Consider the following 19,164-nt stretch of genomic DNA (forward strand, 5'->3'; position numbering starts at 1 on the left):
GCGTCAGCATCCGAAGGCCTGAGTTCGAGTGCAGTGGACCGCAGTTGGAGGGACCTGAGTTCGAGTGCAGTGGACCGCAGTTGAAGGGACCCGAGTTCGAGTACAGTGAACTGTCTCTGAAGGTCTGTGGTTCGAGATACTGTGAACTCGAGTGACTGAGATAGAAGAACTGTGAACTGAGAACTGATAGTTCTGATTTGTAAATAGTGCTTTGTAAATATTAGTTAAGATTAACAGTTCATTGTTGTTCGTACTAGTCCAAGTAAATTGTCATTGTCGTCGGTGGAGTTTTATAACGAATATTGTGTTGAGTGAAAATCCAATTGTTGACGAGAGCGTTTAAGGCGAATTGTAGAAAGGAATTATTGTTGTGGCGAATAAATTACATTGTTGTTACTAATAAAATTTACAATATGAAATACTTCATAGTGTATTTTGGGAAGCTGCTGAATTAATTTCCAAAATGGTCGGTCAAATTGTCTGAAGGAAGTGAAATAGGGAGAGGAGTACGACAAGGATGCCCTTTATCATCTACCCTATTTAACATCTACTTGGAGGATTTGGTGAAGAACTGTTTTCAGAACATGAGAGGGGTGAAAATAGGCGGAAGAAGAATAAGTGCATAAGATTTGTTGATGATATGGCATTGTTAGCAGAAGAGAAGTCGATACTAAGGTATATATGCTACTGGAGCTAAATGACAGCTGTGAGCAGTATGGGATGAAGGTAAATGCAAACAAGACGAAGATCATGGTTGTCAGAAGAAAAATGAAGAAGGTAAACTTGCGAATTCTGTTGTTGTTTTCTAATGCCAGGCATTTGACAATAAAGTCATTTGACCTCTTGCACTCCAATATTTTTCAAAGATATTGTCATGGTCAGCCACTGACGCACAGATTTTGAGGTGTTCTGAATCCATTTCTTGGTTTGAGTTGCACAATGGACAGTTAGGAGACTGATATATTCCAATTCTATGCAGATGCTTGGCCAAACAGTCATGGCCTGTTGCCAATCTAAATGCAGCTACAGACGATTTGCGTGGTAAATCGGGAATCAACTTGCGAATTCTAAATGAGGCAGTAGAGCAAGTGGACAGCTTCAAATATTTGGAATGTAGTAGCTGCAGCCAAGAAGTCAAAAGGAGGATAGCAATGGCAAAGGAAGCTTTTAATAGAAAAAGGAGCATCTTCTGCGGACCTCTGGAAAAAGAACTAAGGAAGAGATTAATGAAGTGCTTTGTGTGGAGTGTGGCATTATATGGGGAAAAAAACATGGATATTACGACGAAGAGAATAGAAGCATTTGAAATGTGGATATGGAGAAGAATGGAACGTGTGAAATGGACAGACAGAATAAGAAACTAAGCTGTGTTGGAAAGAGTGGATGAAAAAAGAATGATGCTGAATTGAAAAAAAGAATTGGTTAGGTCACTGGTTGAGGAGAAAGTGCCTACTGAAGGGTGTACTGAAAGGAATGGTGAATGGGAGAAGAGTTCGGGACCGAGGAAGATATCAAATGATAGATAACATTAAGATAAGTAGATCATATGCGGAAACTAAGAGGAAAGCAGAAAGTAGGAAAAATTGCAGTGAAAGACCTGTCCTTGGGCAGAACACTTATGTATGTATGTTACTGTATATATCCTCAGTCAATTTAAGAGAGTAGTGTATAAATCCTGAGCCTCCCTAAGAATTACTGATCATTCATCCCTATCTAAGGCTTTAACTTCCATCTTCTGATGCCCAGAGATTTTGATGCCATCAACCTCGGTAGCATAGTTGGTATAGCGCTGGCCTTCTATGCTCGAGGTTGCAGATTCGATCTCGGCCCAGGTCAATGGCATTTAAGTATGCTTAAATGCGACAGGCTCATGTCAGTAGATTTACTGGCATGTAAAAGAACTCCTGCGGGACAAAATTCCGGCACACCGGTGATCCTGATATAATGTCTACAGTTGCGAGCGTTGTTAAATAAACCATAATTATAGCTCGTGCAAGGAACAATTACCGAAAAGCAATGGTGGTGTTGCTGTCTGTTTTGACGTGTGTATGTAGGCACACCTAGGGGAGAGAGGTGCGGGCCGATGGAAGTACTGTCTCTTCCAAGAAGATGAACAAATGAGGACATCGCTGTGGAAATAAAGGACATAGCAAGAGAAAAATTCGAAGCTAATTAAACGTGCAACGTATGTTTACGATTGAAATAATAATAATACCGTGCGATACAAGACACATATTCACATGCAATGGAATAAACTAAAGTCGTAATGTAACTATCACAACGCAAGACTGATTCTGTCGGTGTCATTTCTCTTCCGACTGTACTCTTGAATATCATTCAAGTTACCTCATGACCTTTCCTATCGCCCGCACTTCCTTATTGCAGTGTTTCATTTGCATTCCTTCCATCAGTATTCCGTGCTTGCGAGACCTAGAATAATAATATTTGATGCTGTTCTCATAGTTTTGACCTGACTTGTGTCTACATTCTGGTTTAGCATTATTAGTCGATTTTAGAAAACTGTTCCATTCTTGTAATTATAATTTCTGTTACAGTATTAGGAGCCTTGTACATCATCTGCAATCCTAGATTAGTTCTTATTTCCATACTCCTTTGTCACATTTGTATCCATTCCTATAAATCTTTATTTCCTCATAATTAAATACTCTTACTTACTTACAAATGGTTTTTAAGGAACCCGAAGGTTCATTGCTGCCCTCACATAAGCCCGCCATCGGTCCCTATCCTGTGCAACATTAATCCAGTCTCTATCATCATATCCCACCTCCCTCAAATCCATTTTAATATTATCCTCCCATCTACGTCTCGGCCTCCCTAAAGGTCTTTTTCCCTCCGGCCTCCCAACTAACACTCTGTATGCATTTCTGGATTCGCCTTTACGTGCTACATGCCCTGCCCATCTCAAACGTCTGGATTTAATGTTCCTAATTATGTCAGGTGAAGAATACAATGCGTGCAGTTCTGCGTTGTGTAACTTTCTCCATTCTCCTGTAACTTCATCCCGCTTAGCCCCAAATATTTTCCTAAGCACCTTATTCTCAAACACCCTTAACCTATATTCCTCTCTCAGAGTGAGAGTCCAAGTTTCACAACCATACAGAACAACTGGTAATATAACTGTTTTATAAATTCTAACTTTCAGATTTTTGGACAGCAGACTGGATGATAAGAGCTTCTCAACCGAATAATAACACGCATTTCCCATATTTATTCTGCATTTAATTTCCTCCCGAGTGTCATTTATATTTGTTACTGTTGCTCCAAGATATTTGAATTTTTCCACCTCTTCGAAGGATAAATCTCCAATTTTTATATTTCCATTTCGTACAATATTCTGGTCACGAGACATAATCATATACTTTGTCTTTTCGGGATTTACTTCCAAACCGATCGCTTTACTTGCTTCAAGTAAAATTTCCGTGTTTTCCCTAATCGTTTGTGGATTTTCTCCTAACATATTCACGTCATCTGCATAGACAAGAAGCTGATGTAACCTGTTCAATTCCAAATCCTGCCTGTAATCCTGAACTTTCCTAATGGCATATTCTAAAGCGAAGTTAAAAAGTAAAAGTGATAGTGCATCTCCCTGCTTTAGCCCACAGTGAATTGGAAAAGCATCAGATAGAAACTGACCTATACGGACTCTGCTGTATGTTTCACTGAGACACATTTTAATTAATCGAACTAGTTTCTTGGGAATACCAAATTCAATAAGAATATCATATAATACTTCTCTCTTAACTGAGTCATATGCCTTTTTGAAATCTATGAATAACTGATGTACTGTACCCTTACACTCCCTTTTTTTCTCCATTATCTGTCGAATACAAAAAATCTGAACAATAGTCAATCTATTACGCCGACAACCGCACTGATGGTCCCCAATAATTTCATCTACTTACGGAGTTAATCTTCTCAAAAGGATATTGGACAAAATTTTTTACGACGTCAACAAAAGTGATATTCCTCGAAAGTTACCACAGTTGGTTTTGTCCCCCTTTTTAAAAATAGGTACAATTATGGACTCCTTCCATTGTTCTGGTACAATTTCCTTTTCCCAAATAGCAAGTACAAGTTTATAAATTTCGCTATATAATGCACTTCCACCCTCTTGTATTAATTCTGCTGGAATTTGATCGATACCTGGAGACTTGTACTTTTTCAGATTTTCTATCGCAATTTCGACTCAGTCATGATATTTCGAAATCATTTATATGATAACAATAGTATATAGAACAAGTTATTTTCCGTTTATACAAACATACTGTATTTTTTTCAATGTTAATTGTAATATTCGTTGTGAGCTATTCTGTATCAATTGGCAAACCTCGTATATGGAATCAGACTTCAAATCTAATGTAAATCTTGTGTTACAGTTCTCCGGGGACAGGACCCCAGTGTAAATGTAGTCCTGATGGAGGACCTTGCTGCAGTGCTAGGTGTAGGAGTAGCAGGAGCATGCATGGGTCTGGCTGCACACTACGGAACTCCCATTCCAGATGCAATTGGCTCGTTGCTTGTTGGGGGTATTTTGGGTGGCGTTGCATCATTTCTCATCTACACAAATGTGGCTGCTCTTGTTGGCAGGTGAGAGATAAAAAAATTAATGTAACTGCATATATATATTTCTAACCAAGGAAGAGCACAGGCGAAGAATAAAAGATTTCTAAATAAGTAATTAAGATAAATTGATCTCCTATGTTATTTGTTTGTTTGGAGATCAATTTTTATTTAACCCATTGCCGACAAAGGACAATGAGTTTCTTAAGGTGAGATCAATTTTTATTTAACCCATTGCTGACAAAGGACAATGAAAGAAATCACAACTGTGGTGAAAGAAGTGTAATCATAGTGCATGAAGAATACAGTATTATTCTCAAATTACTGTAATACATACAGGGCATATCAAAAGTCCGGTAACACTTTCAGTATTTTATTACACGAAATACTACCAATGATAGCATTTTCAAACACACGTCAGTTTAAAGTCAAACTCTCAAAGTTATTCAGACGCTTAATTTTCAGCGACAAAGCGACATTCCATACGAGTGGGAAAATTAACAAGCACAACTGTCGTGTTTGGGGTACACAGAAACCTCACAGAATCATTGAACATGAGCGTGATTCACCAAAGGTGAATGTTTTCTGCGCATTGTCACAACGAAAACTGTACGGACCTTTCTTCTTCATTGAGGCTACTGTGATTGGACATTCATATCTGGACATGTTGGAGCAATGGTTGGTGCCTCAACTTTGACAAGATCTCGATGACGATTTCGTCTTTCAACAAGATGAGGCTCTGCCACATTTCCACAATGCAGTTCGTGCTTACCTGAATACGGAGATGACTGATCGTTGGATAGGACGTGCTGGAGTAAGGGACAGATGTTTCATGACATGGCCACCAAGGTCATCCGATATGACTGCATGTGACTTTTTTTTGTATGGGGGTACCTAAAGGACCGTGTGTTTGTACCGCCTTTGCCACATGATTTAGAGGAACTAAAAACCAGAATTCGAGAAGCTGCCGCCACGATCACAGAGGATATGTTGAAAAGGGTATGGGAAGAGTTTGATTATCGTTTGGACATCTGCCGAGTCACTCGTGGTTCACACATTGAATCTCTGTAAGGTGTAAACAGAACTTTGAGAGTTTGACTTTAAACTGACGTGTGTTTGAAAGTGCTATCATTAGTAGTTTTTGTGTAATAAAATATTGAAAGTGTTACCGGACTTTTGATATGCACTGTATATTCTCTCATTCAGAATATGATGTGCATTAGACAAATCCCAACCACATACGCACTAAGACATATCCAACGACACACATTGCATTTCTGCAATACGTTATGATAGTTCGCTTGAACATAAATAGATTCATTTTCCCTTCTACCACCAACTCGTCTGTGTAGCCAAGAGGTCTAAAGCGTGACTAAAAAGCATGCGTGCATTTCATTAGGAAGACCAACAGATCGAATACGACCCTCTTCTAACAATGGAAGAGTTTCGGCTCGAACAGGAATTTCATATCCAAAATTTGTATACAGGCCCATCTTTAAATCTCTGTAAAGCTCCCTAAAGCATTCGTTTGTGTAATGTGTGGTTTGCCTGTTAGAGCACTGCACAAGTTGAGGGGTGGGGAGAGTACTGCACAAGTTAAGGGGATGGGACACCTTACCCATAAGCATAGCACTAGCCTAGAAGCTAGTGCAAGTGGTAAAATGTCTAAAGTCCATTTAATAACATTTTTCTCCGACGTTCTGTCTGAAAATATTGCAGCTAATCAACAGTATATACTGTTGTGTGAGTCATTGAATGTGCACAAGGACGCAACCTTAATAAATGAATCATTCCAAGGCTAGGACATGGCATGTATGATCATTCCACCTAAAAAAAACTAAATATATCCAGCCTCTGAATATCTGTTTCCTTAGACAATACAAAATATATGCTCGGAGGATAACAGATTGCACAAGGACTATTGCTGAGAATCTAGAACTTAACTTGGGGAAATCGAGTGTTTATAATGAAAATGCACTCTGTTATTCACAACCAGTTGTCTGCTCCAGTGTACCGCCCTATGCTTCAGTATTCCTGGCAGTCAGCTGGCTACGTGAATCCTGAACAAGTCTCGGACTTCAAAAATATAATTCAGGTGGCATTTGATTTTTCAGCACTGGAGTGTGGTTCAGAAGATTGTTCAGGTGTTGCTTCTGCGTGTTGTGCTTATTGCTCTGCTCCATGCTGTTTCATGCATTTTATAGAGAATCCTCATGTACATTTTTAAAGAAATGTATTGACCAATACCAACCAAACGGAGAGTTACACAAATGAATGCTTTTACGGTCTTCATCACCATTGTGAGGTAAGCGTCTGTACAAATTTTCAACCAAAAATTCCTGTTCGAGCCAAAACCCTTCCCTTGTAAGTCATAAGAAAAAAAAAGAGAGAGAGACATGAAGCAAAGAAGAGAGAAAGAGAGGCTGGACAGGGAAACAGGACGAAGTTACGCTTTTGCTTCATAGATGCCGCATTCACTCTCTTTGTTCCACTTTCCTCCACTAGATGTCATCCCACCCTAAACCCCTATTTCCACTCCTTCCCGCTAGAGTATGTGGTGAGCTTGTAGGGGGAAAAGTGGAAAGGAGTCCTGGGCGGAGCTTAGCATTCGCTGTTTTACGATTTGCCCCCCCCCTTTTTTTGCCTAGCCAAAAGTGCCGTTGTTTCGGTATTGCCGGTTATTTGGGTGCTGGATACGAGGGATTTTACTGTAATTCGAGTCAGGGTTATAGCATATATACGTTTTTGTTGTTGTTGTTTTCTAATGCCAGCCGTTTGACAATAAAGTAATTTGACCTCTTGCACTCCAATATTTTTCAAAGATATCATGACCAGCCACTGAAGCAACGACCCCAATGGCATTAGAGCATTCGAGGCCTAGGGGTTCATTTCCCTTTCCTTCCTCCTCTTTCTACTTTTCTGTTCCTAGTGCTGACCTGCTATGCCACTAAAATCGTCCTCCAGTGGCTTAAGGAGGGAAAGCTGGTGATCAACAAGATCTCCCAGCTAGGTCCAATGGACCCATCAATCAACAGCAGGTGTGGTCCTCCAGACATTCTGGGGGTTGTGTGTGAATGAAGTAGCCACCAAAATGTTAAAATATGGTGTTCACTTAAATCGGCTACAACTTGCCATTTAACTCCAATATAAGTTTTTGTATCAAGAAACATCTGCAAAGAAAAATTACTTGTCATTAATTATTTAGAAAAGGCCACTAAATTCGAAGTAAAATATTACTACTGTAGCAAAGTACTGTTCAGTAGAAATAAAATTTCTTTCTTAAATACAAACTGAAACAAAAGTCCACCCAAAAACTCGTATGCATGTACAAACTCTTGCACTGCACAGAGATCTGTGAAATAATATGGTACTCATTACATTGTTCATATTTATTTTTTTTTTCAGATCAATTCCTCAGGAAAGGTTGGACAAAATAAACTCTCAACTTGAAACTGATGTAATGATACGTGCAATTCATGATGTGAAAGGTATTGATATGGGAAACTCATTGGTGCGATACAAAGCTGAATTAGATTTTGATGGCCGAGAACTCACTAGGAGCTATCTCGACAAGCAGGATTTGAATATACTTCTAGAGGTAAGAAACATTCTGAAAAATTCTTTGTCTTAACGGACTCAATTAGCTGGCCTATATCTGAGCTAGAATGTAACCATTTGTAATGTTCTTGATAAGTATTATTATTTCTTTTTTCTTCCTCCTCTCCCTCTTCTTCATCTGAAGACAAGGGTAGTTTGAACCGGCATGTTTTCTGATATTTTAACAACAAGTGAATCCAGACAAAATCTCCTGTTATAAAAAATACATAATGTGAATTGTGTTTTTTTTAATGTTATGTTGAAATATGCATTATACCTGTGAAAGAAAAACGTATAATACAATGTGTGAATAAAATTGTTTTTTTTTTTTTTTTTTTTTAAAGGAAGTAAGAAATATGAAGAATATTGATGAATTGGAAGCATTTATGTTGAAACATGGAGAAAATATTGTGGACATGATGGGTGCAGAGATTGATAGAATTGAAATGAAGTTGAGGGTAAGTTTCATAATTATATACTGTATATACATCTCAGTTGTTAACAATGTTTGAAACATTTTCCAGTGCTCAATAATATTCTTTCGATTCCTAATCCTTCACTGCCATTCTTCTCTATCATTCCAATGTCCTTTTACTATCCCCTAATTCTTCTACTGCTGTATCTCTGCGCTCACTGTCCATTACTGTGTTGAATGTGAAGTACAGGGTGAATCAAAAGTCTGGAACCATATAAATATCTTCCATATGCTATAGGTGTTATAGCTGGCATCAGCGTTTTTGGCATGTGTCCTAGATATATAGTACCCAGTCTGTTAGCATGTTGCTAGTGCAGCTGAGAATGGTGACACTTCATATACACGTCACATCAGTCATTTGCCAAACACAGTTGTCAGACTGACTGCAGCAAATATAAAACACTCGCAATTAACGTTCCCATTACTTATTTCACACACCAAAAACGGTGATGCAGACTGTACCAGTATTTGTAAGATCAAATGCTCTATATGGTTCCAGACTTTTGATTCACCCTGTATATTAAAGAAAGGAACAGAGCATTGTGCTCATGCACATTAAAACTTCTCATTCTTGCCAACTGCTCGAAGGAAGCATCACTTCTTTTGTGAACATGTGGTGATGTGCATTTTTAAAAGGTTTTATTCGGTCTTGCGTATGTTGCTTTAAACTGTTTATAAGAATTAACATTTTAAATTAACGTAGTCTTTATGAATTTGTTTGATTTATGATGCATTATGATCTGGGATGTCGTTCCTGTTTTTTCTTAGGGAGGAGAGCAAGATTTTTTAGAGAAGATCTTACAGGGTATATTGCATGGAGTACTCACTATTTCCACTGAAATGAACTATTTTCCATACCATAAAGTGGGGTAAACTTGACCATAAAAAATTTAAATGACTCCACAAATACATTAAACTTATTTTTAAAAGTTCTTTATTTTTTTATGGTCTAGTTTACCCCACTAGTACATTTCCAGTTTCCACTCATAGGCCTAATTTTAACTTCTTATCCTACTTATATGATGCATAATTTACATGCACTTGCTGTTCCTATGGTGCAAATACAAACAAATGAACACACACAATTTTACTGATGAAGTTTAATTTCAATTAACAAAAAAGAAGAAAAAATTGTACTTCTAACATAAAAATATATAAGGCAATTTTTCTCTCACCAACTGATCACAATAGCACAGAAAAAATATATACAGTAAAATCCCTCATAACCGGCACCCAAATAATGTCAACACCAAAACAACAGCACTTTTCGCTACACTAAAAAAAAAAAGTCATTCATGTGAAAGGGAAGAGTCGGATAAGATGTGAGTAGTTTTTGTGGATCGCACATGCCACGTATTGTTTACTCTTTACATTATTCACGTGTGAAAACCCCGTTATATCCCTGGACTAGATCGGGTAGCATCGGTAAGCTATCACTTGGACCTTGCAGAGACGATATCTTTAAATTTTGTTAAATTTATCACTTGAACTCACCCACTTTAAAGGGATGTTGGATGAGTCGAAATAGGAAAGTGTGAAATTCTCTGTTCCTACAACGCATAAAAGTTTTATTCGAGTGATAGATAGTATATATAAACAAGAAGATATTAGAGATATGTTAATGAGGTTCAAATCATCGAGCGTTACTTCATCTTCATAGTTGCAATGTTGGCTGCACTGCTCTTCACGTCACATGGCTGCTATTTAAAATTGTTATAAGGTTATGAAAAGTTTAGTATCTTTTACGCTATTATGCATTACAATAATTATGAACTGATGAATGTACATCACCCTATTCAGTACTAAAAATAAACATTGTACGTATTTCAAAACTTTATTTTTAAATATCTATATGAAAATTACTAAATTTCAACATGGAAAAAATATTTGTGCAGAACAGTATATCTTTAGGTCTACATAACCTATAAACGTATTTTCCAATTATCCAGCACTGGCTTTGTCCCACAGTTGCCAGATATGAGGAATTCTACTGTACTTGTTACAATACCCTTGTACCTACTATTGTAATCCAATTATATAATATTAAATATATGAAATAAATAAAATTAGCTGTGATTTTAAACTGGAATATTACGCACACATGCATATGGAGTCCTTTAATATACAGACGTGGACAAATTATTAGCAAAATTGGAGATTTTTATTATATATTTTTACAAAATATGATTCTTCAATTTAGACCGCAGTTGACATCTTTGCGTATTTACAAATTATTAGAAAAATTGAAGATTTGTATTGTATATTTTTACAAAATTTGACTCTTCAATTTAGACTGCAATTGATATTTTTGCATATTTACAAATTATTAGCAAAAGTGAAGATGTTTTTGTATATTTTTACAAAATTCGACTCTTCAATTGGGACTACAGGTGACATTTTGGATATTTCCAAATTATTAGCAAAACTGAATATTTTGTTATATATTTTTACAACATTTGACTCTCCACTTTAAACTGCAGTTGACATTTTTGCATATTTACAAATTATTAGCAAAATTGAAGATTTTATTATATATCTTTTACAAAATTTGACTCTTCAGTTTAGAATAGCCTACATTTTTGCATATTTATATCTATTGTAATGATAGAAATATGCAAAATTGTCACTATAGTCTAAATTGAAAAGTCAAATTTTGTAAATGGAATTATCATAAAAATCGTCAATTTTGTTAATAATTTGTCCACGTCTGTATTACGTCCTCAGTATTCTGAAAAATCAGACATTTTTTCAATAACGCCAGGACTCAGTCATGGTGGCAACATGACAGAATGCCTTTATAGGAGTAATACGAAACAAGGAAGAGAGGAGAGAGACATGAACACACACATGCATAAATTCACATACAGATAGAATACTTCAAAATGGAAGATAAATGTTTCTTTCCTGCTGAAGTCATGATTTAGAAACTAGAAAACAGCAATATAACTTATTACTAAAGATAGGAATTTACTCACAGAGGCTACAAAGTTAGGTATGCATAGAGTGTTTGTTGTAAGCACGGGAAACATAGGCCTATCTCCATTCAATTGCTGCGATACATTTCAATTGTAACCTCACCATACCTCAGGCTTCACGTCATTCGTGACATAACGACAATCTAAGCACACCTAACCTAATATCCTCATGTTGCAGTCTAAATTAAAATTGCACTTTTTCAATTCAGATTCCTTTCAATTACAAGCCCTTTTCTCTGCTATAGTTTTGTAAAAATATTGGCTATATATTTCTTTCCTTCCTTTCCCCTTTTTGTTCTCTTTATCAGCCGATGAATTTATTATCATAGCCTTTTTATTTTGAATTTTATTTAATATTCGTATTTCTTTTCTTTTTTATTATTATTTTATTACATTCCATTTTGTTATATTCTACCTTACGTTTTCCATATTAACCATTTGTACTAAATGAGTTGCTTTTACTATATTCCAATGTATTTTACTTTCTTTTTTCTATTATTGAATTATTTTCTTCATGTTGTTTAGTGTCGATTTTATTATTATTATTATTATTATTATTATTATTATTTTATTTTTTTTATTTATTTTTCTAATATGTTAGTATTCTGTTCTTTAACTGTTTGTTAAATTTTCACTGCTTGTATACTTTGTGACCTGGTAGAGTGTAAGAGAAGGCCCTATGGCCTTAACTCTGCCAGTATAAATAAAGAATTGTTCTTGTTCTAAATTTCTACCTTTAGTTATTACTGTATACTGCTTAATAAATTGCCCTTTTTTTTTTCTTTCTTTCTTTTTTGTGATTGATAATCCACAGAAACATTAATTGGTGACAGATAATCAAGGTTCTGTTGCAGTTATTATTATTATTATTATTATTATTATTATTATTATTATTATTATTATTATTACTACTACTACTACTACTCGATTCTTACATTATATTTGTCTTTTATTGTTACAGAAAAATCATCCAGAAATCCGTCATTGCGACTTAGAAATTTTGTAACCAAAGTTGTAATTTTTAATGTAAGTATGTACATGAAACGAGTTGTATATACTCAGCATTTTTTGTAACTTGTATATATATTATTTATTTCCAATACATTTATTTCATAGATTGTATTATTAATCATCGCAATTGCTTCCATTTTCCTATGAGGGTTGTAAACCTGTGAAATCTCTAAATAATATAGTTTGTCTTATTATTTATACCAACGTTCTATTTATTACATTTAGAGTGTATATTGCAACAGTATTTGATGTACCTTAGCTGTGGCAGTATGTTTGAGAGGTAGACAAAATTTCAGAGTATTTGCGAGATTTTGAATTTCATGCATTTAGAAGTCACTGAGCATTCGCTCATGAAAACTGAAGTACCCTACCCAACTGAAAGCCTTTAGTTTTGGATTTAGGTTATGGCAGCTAATTGTATTTAATCATAGATTGGATAGTTGCATATGTGAATATTTTGTCTACTTCTGACATTTGTCATGTTTCTTGGACACTAGTTCAGAGTTCCTGGTTTGGAAAGCTGTGTCATTAGAATTACTGGCAATGGTGAGTTGCTGTAAGCATTTTTTATGGAATTTCGGGACAATTCACAGATTTCTATGTATAAACTGCTGGATTCTGAAAGTGTACCTTCACTGAATTTGGAAACGTTGGAATTTGTAAAATCTTTATGGTATACATCGACTCTTATACTGGTGACAGACTACAGTACTAATCGCGATTAGCACTTATTGCGATCAGGCCCGATCGCGATTACCGAAAATGTGGTGACACACTAGGTCACGCTTGGTCCCGTCTGGTCAACAGCTGAATTACCATAGAGGAAACAATTTTCTCTATGTACATACGTATATGTTTGTTTCCCTCCTGGACAGCACCTAAAGTTCATACTTTTGATGTTTGTTCATTCCTCTTCCCCCCCCCCCCCCCCAGCTTGATATGGGACTTTATTTGTTAAAATTGTTATATGCTTTACAATATAAACTGATACAATTTATATTATTTTGAAAAGAGATTTTATAACCTATAAAATTTATATCATGCCAAAAATTTATATTATTTTGTAATAAAACATATTTTTAAAATCAGCCTAACCTCAACTACAGCGTCGTAATGGAAACTGAAATTGAAAATCTGAAAAAGAAACCAGTTCCAGTTTGTAATCCATTATTTATTGAAATGAAACATCTTTCAGCAGCCTTCTATTGCTCTCTATATATATGAAATATGAATAATTCGTCTGTCATTTGTTAATATATTTCTCTTTACTTTTCTCACATCTGCATTAAATTTCTCCACTATGCCTAATAGTAGCCAAATTCATTTTCTAGCCATTCATTTTCGTTTCTATTTCATATAATATAATGGAAGGGGTAACAAAATTCCACAGCAGAAGCTATCACGACTTCCTAAATAATATAAATCAAGGTGATTCGAAACCAAAGATTACTAAAATGTTACTTTCGTCCACTGGGCCATGCCTCAGTGTGATCAGGACGGTGACAAACTGCAAACCCGATCATGATTAGGTCGATAATCGCAATTAGTGACTGTAGTCTGTCACCAGTAATAGGACAGAAATCCACATTTCTTCCTTAATGTCTTTCAAACTTTGGTGACAGGATTCCTGGGAGTAATCTAAGCAATTTATATAATTCAAACTTGAAAATAGAATTTGGGGGCATCCCTTTTTTTTTTTTTTTTCTCCCTTCTTCTTTTTTTTTAGGCCAACTTACCTCCGTTACAAATTGACGTAGGGTAAAACTTCTTTTGCCAAAATGATTTCCTACATATGGAGAATGTTACATACTAAAACTTTTTATTTATTCCGAACCATTGAAAAGATATGTCGCATTATATAAGCACTTTAGGAAAAAAAAAATGTATATTTGTATGTTTTTGAACTAGAATAATTATAATCGATTGAAAATAAAAATTTTAGTTTACAACATAACCACATGTTTAATCTTTGATTTGGTACCTCGAAGTCTTTTTCCCAACCATTGGAAGTCTACTTTTTGTCTGTCGAAGGGATAATAAATGTCGGAAATTGTGAAATAGGAGAAAACAGACACTGAAGATGGTGTAAGTTATAGAAAATATAGTGCACTTATATTATAAATGTCCAAATAATTATGAAATTATTGAGATAATAGGTACAAGTTATATATTTTTGAAAACTACAAGAAATGCGCTTTCAGATGAGCAAAAACATTATTTACCAAAATTTTGAAGAAATCTAACATTTCTAGAGTCAATGTATACCTTAAGTGATTCTGATGACTTCATATATATATTTTATGCCATCCTAGCATTATAAACAGGTTGTTACTACATCCAATATCGTGCGTAATCAGCTTATTATAGCACGCATGCCAATAAAAGCAATGACATATTCGTTATGATGTAATACCGGTACGCTTGCTATCTTGCTTACTGCTTTTACGCGCGACGTAGAGTAAACGCAAGAAGAGCTTGCCACGGAAAGCTGCGCGAACTTTCGGAAACATTCGGGTGAAATCGACCTCGCTTCGATTCGATTGGCAAACTAGCGTCAGTTCTGTCGTCTCCTGGCTTGAAGTTTCGAGTGAGATTTACCACAGCGCAGGTAATGGAACCTAAACCTAGTTGCAGAATAACTAATAACATAACATTGTTGAAAATATAGAAGCACGAATTCTTTTACATATAAAATCACTGGATGAAATTACAAAGATGTCGTAAGAAATATGTGATCGTGTAATAATTGATATTTGAAAGTATAATAAAATACTAATACTATGTGATTTTATTAAAATGTTCCGATAACTAGCGTGGTACTATGGTCGATTTATTTTAATCTGTATATACTCCTTACGTTACGAGCTGAGCCTGTTTCGTTTTTCATACATTTATAAACGTTAGAAATAATTCCCTAGTTTGACTGTGTAACGTTTCATTAGCACTTCCTAATTTAGAGCCAACGGGGGGCATTGTTAAGTACATAGAATGATATACAGAACTCTGTTATTTAACAAACACACTTTGAACTCTATAAAAATCCTGATATGAGGGATAAAACGCAGAATATGTAACACATACGCTGGCTTCTACCCGCTCTGCACAATATATTTCACTATACGAACAGCTCGAGACCGCGCTTTCGAATGCGCCCTGTAATCAGCATTACGTGATTCATAGCAGCCCTGTAACGAGCATGACGGCACGAGGACCGAATATCGTTCTCTGCGCATCAGTCAAATAGGCAAGCTTTCTTTGCGCTTCCTCTAACAAATAAAATGCAGGACAGAAGGGAACATATCATTTATTTCCAATCTTTAACAATTTTGTATCACTTTTATAATATCACATAAAACAGTTTTTTGGTTCAGAGAAGCAAAATAAAGAAACATTTGTAAAATAACCTGCAAGATCATCCATCCATTTCTCTTTATTCAGTGTCAATGCCAGGTGCAACTAATCCATATGAACATATGAAGACTCTGTCAGCTATGGATCCTGAATTTCTTTCATAATTTATTTCCTACAATTTATTATCCTAAGATGCCATAAAGTGTTGTATCCAACTCGTGAATAATCTTATCATATGAAGACACTATCAGCTATGGATCCCGAATTCCTTTCATAATTTATTTCCTACAATTTATAATGCTAAGATGCCATAAAGTGTTGTATCCAACCCATGGATAATCTTATTATGACACTCGTGAAAATTGTCACACTCACTATCATTCGTGCGACAAACATTCTTTTATGCCATAATCATCAAGATTATCCACTTGTTACATAAATAACTATTGCATTTGGACACGGACTTTTTCATTCACAATATTGGTACCAAGGTTATGGAGAGCACATATTTTATAGTTCCTTCATTAACGATACTGTGTAGGAGATACAAAAATAATAAACTCTGTTCTTTTCTCTTTCATGTTGAACACACATTGAATAACATTGTAATTTTAAATTTTACATTTCCATAATGGCTTGGTTTAATGAAGATTTCTACAAGTAATTTTTTTTTTCCTTTTTGTTGGAATTTCATTGGAAAGAAATTAAATAGATTATAGATTTATAATATATTTTCTTACTTTAGTAATTAAAGTTTTGAAAATGCGTATTATATTGATAGAATAATGGTATCAGATGTCTGAGTATAGCTGTTCTCTATTAGCTATGATATTTAGATTCTACAATATAGAGTAAACTTTCATTGGCTGGCTGAAATGACTGTTATAGACGTATATGAATGAATATTCAAAAGCTTCTGGATCTATAAAAAGTAGTTAAATATATTTATTACCTTGCAACTTAGTCTTATATCAAAATACTGTCTTTGAAACATAACACATTTGCCTCATACAAGAAAGGAAAAACTATGGGTTTCATTTGATAACATCTTGCATACCTAAAATGCGTTATTTACACTGAATACTCGTACTTAGTGGATATTTTCTTAATTTAGGATGTGCTATGTAAATATGTAATGAATCTCTCCAGTGAGATCCTTAAAGGAAATATAAAATAACTATTTGATTTATGCATGTGTTTGTAACAACACATTGTCAAAGCTTACTCTTCTTCAGCAAAGATGATATCAGTTAGAATTGATGAAAATCTTCAGTTATCTGTTTCTCACTTCGGTTTAATTACACGTTATACATTTAATCCCATTTATATTCCTCTAAGTTCTTTACGCAGCTATGGAATGTAAAGTACACGACAATCCTTTCCCCAAAAACAGTTTCGGAAGTTTTCCTACGTTAGTCTCAGTATTTTTACCTTTCTGAATTCTTTGAAAGAGAAAACAAAACATTTAAAAACGTGTAAATTTTGAGATCTGAATAAAATAATATACATTTCGTTCACAAATAAGAGAAAATATTGTCGGACCATCGGATCTATGCCCCTTCAGCGCTGTCGTCATTCTTGGAAAAGTTAACACCTCTACTCACCCCATTCCACCCATTTCTCTCCCACTACGTCAAACAGCAGGCCACGAACCTTGCCGAATAGGGATGTTGCCAAACTTCCGTTAAACAGTGTCATGTCTCTTGAATATTGCTTATACTACTGTAAGGTTAATTATTACTTATTCATAATTTAATTTAAGTAGATCTAATGACGGTGATTGACTTATGCAAAATGCTATTACTTGCTTAATAATATTTCTTTCATCACTCCGTGCTACAGTATTCATGTTGAGTTGACAACACTGGACTGCAAGTGCAAATAAATTGTCCCGCAAGAAGGCTCAAAATTGTGAGTATGGGGGAGAGAAAGAGAGAGGGATAGGAAAGAGAGAAATAGGAATACAGGGAGAGAAATGAATTGCTGAGGCTGAAAAGGAATTAGGGTTCAGTTCGCATATCTTACGGGGGCACAGATCCAATGGTCAGACTATATTTATTTACTCCTAATATAAGCTCATTTTCATTTTTTCTCCAAAACAAATTAATACATACAGTAATCTATTTTTTGCTTTGGTTTAATTACACATGTTATACATTTTAGTCCCTGAGATTTTTACGCAGTTACAGAATGCAAAGTAAATAATAACCCTTTTCCCCGATACAGTTTTGTAAGTTTTCCTGTAGTCCCAATATTTTTACCTTTCTGAGTTCTGTGAAAGAGAAAACAAATGTACATTTTAAAAAAGTGTAAATTTTGAGAACTGAATAAAATGATATATATTTGGTTCACAAACAAGAGAGAGTATTTATTTGCTCCTGATGTAAGCTCATTTTAATTTTTTATCACGAACTAATTGAATATGTATAGATGGTTTAAGTGCGAAATTTCAGAAAAGATATATTCCCCCCCCCCCCCAGACCTTTATATGTGAAATGTTCGTAACGATCAAAGAGTTTGTAATATATAACTAGAGACACCAACGGCGCTAGTTTCGCGTACAAAATTGAACCGCTGTTTGGCCGCCATTAAAGGGATTTGGTGCTTCGCCAGGAGTGCGAGCAGTTCATGATTATTGAGGAGTACGAATAAATATAAGTACACTTGAAGGGAAATAATAAGAAAATGGTGAAATACTGCGCCGCAAATAATTGTTCGAACATAGCTACTATTGTAGGATGCTCAGGAAAGCATGCATCTCTTAATATTTGGAGGCATGTTCCAAATGCAGTTCCTCCTCTGAATGTGTTTACTGAATGTCGGAATAGGCTATTTCTTGGATAAAGTTTTTCTAGAAACACATTAATCAGGTTTATAAGGTTGGTTTCAACAATGTATGTAAGGGTAAGGTGCCATCATATTACAGTGGATTATAATAGCAGAGTGCATAAGAAAATCCTCAGACTATATCTGTCTAAAACTATTTTGTTTCACAATAAATGAATTAATCATATAATTTCCGTATTGTACAGTATATACTTCTAGTTTTTGGTTGAATTAAATGCAAAGAAATTAGTGAAAATATAGCTGATGGCCTAGCTAGGCCTATTATTACCACTACCGGTACTACTAGGCCTACTATGACCACTACTACTAGGCCTACTATTACCACTA

The 19,164-nt window shown here is 35.2% G+C and overlaps 1 protein-coding gene across 4 annotated transcripts in view; it reads left to right on the forward strand.

Moving 5' to 3' along the window:
* The window catches only part of ZnT49B (Zinc transporter 49B), a 51,725-nt gene extending 38,886 nt beyond the window's left edge, over positions 1-12,839 (forward strand). For all 4 annotated transcript variants that reach the window (XM_069836057.1, XM_069836058.1, XM_069836060.1 and 1 more), the window contains 4 exons: positions 4,398-4,608; positions 7,987-8,179; positions 8,523-8,636; positions 12,590-12,839. In XM_069836057.1, coding sequence (XP_069692158.1) covers positions 4,398-4,608; positions 7,987-8,179; positions 8,523-8,636; positions 12,590-12,634 — 563 coding nt within the window. In that variant the 3' untranslated portion in view covers positions 12,635-12,839. The remainder of the gene's footprint in view (positions 1-4,397; positions 4,609-7,986; positions 8,180-8,522; positions 8,637-12,589) is intronic.
* The last annotated feature ends 6,325 nt before the right edge of the window (positions 12,840-19,164 follow it).

Source organism: Periplaneta americana, chromosome 9 (assembly GCF_040183065.1).
Source record: "Periplaneta americana isolate PAMFEO1 chromosome 9, P.americana_PAMFEO1_priV1, whole genome shotgun sequence".
Classification (NCBI taxonomy): Eukaryota; Metazoa; Arthropoda; class Insecta; order Blattodea; family Blattidae; genus Periplaneta; species Periplaneta americana.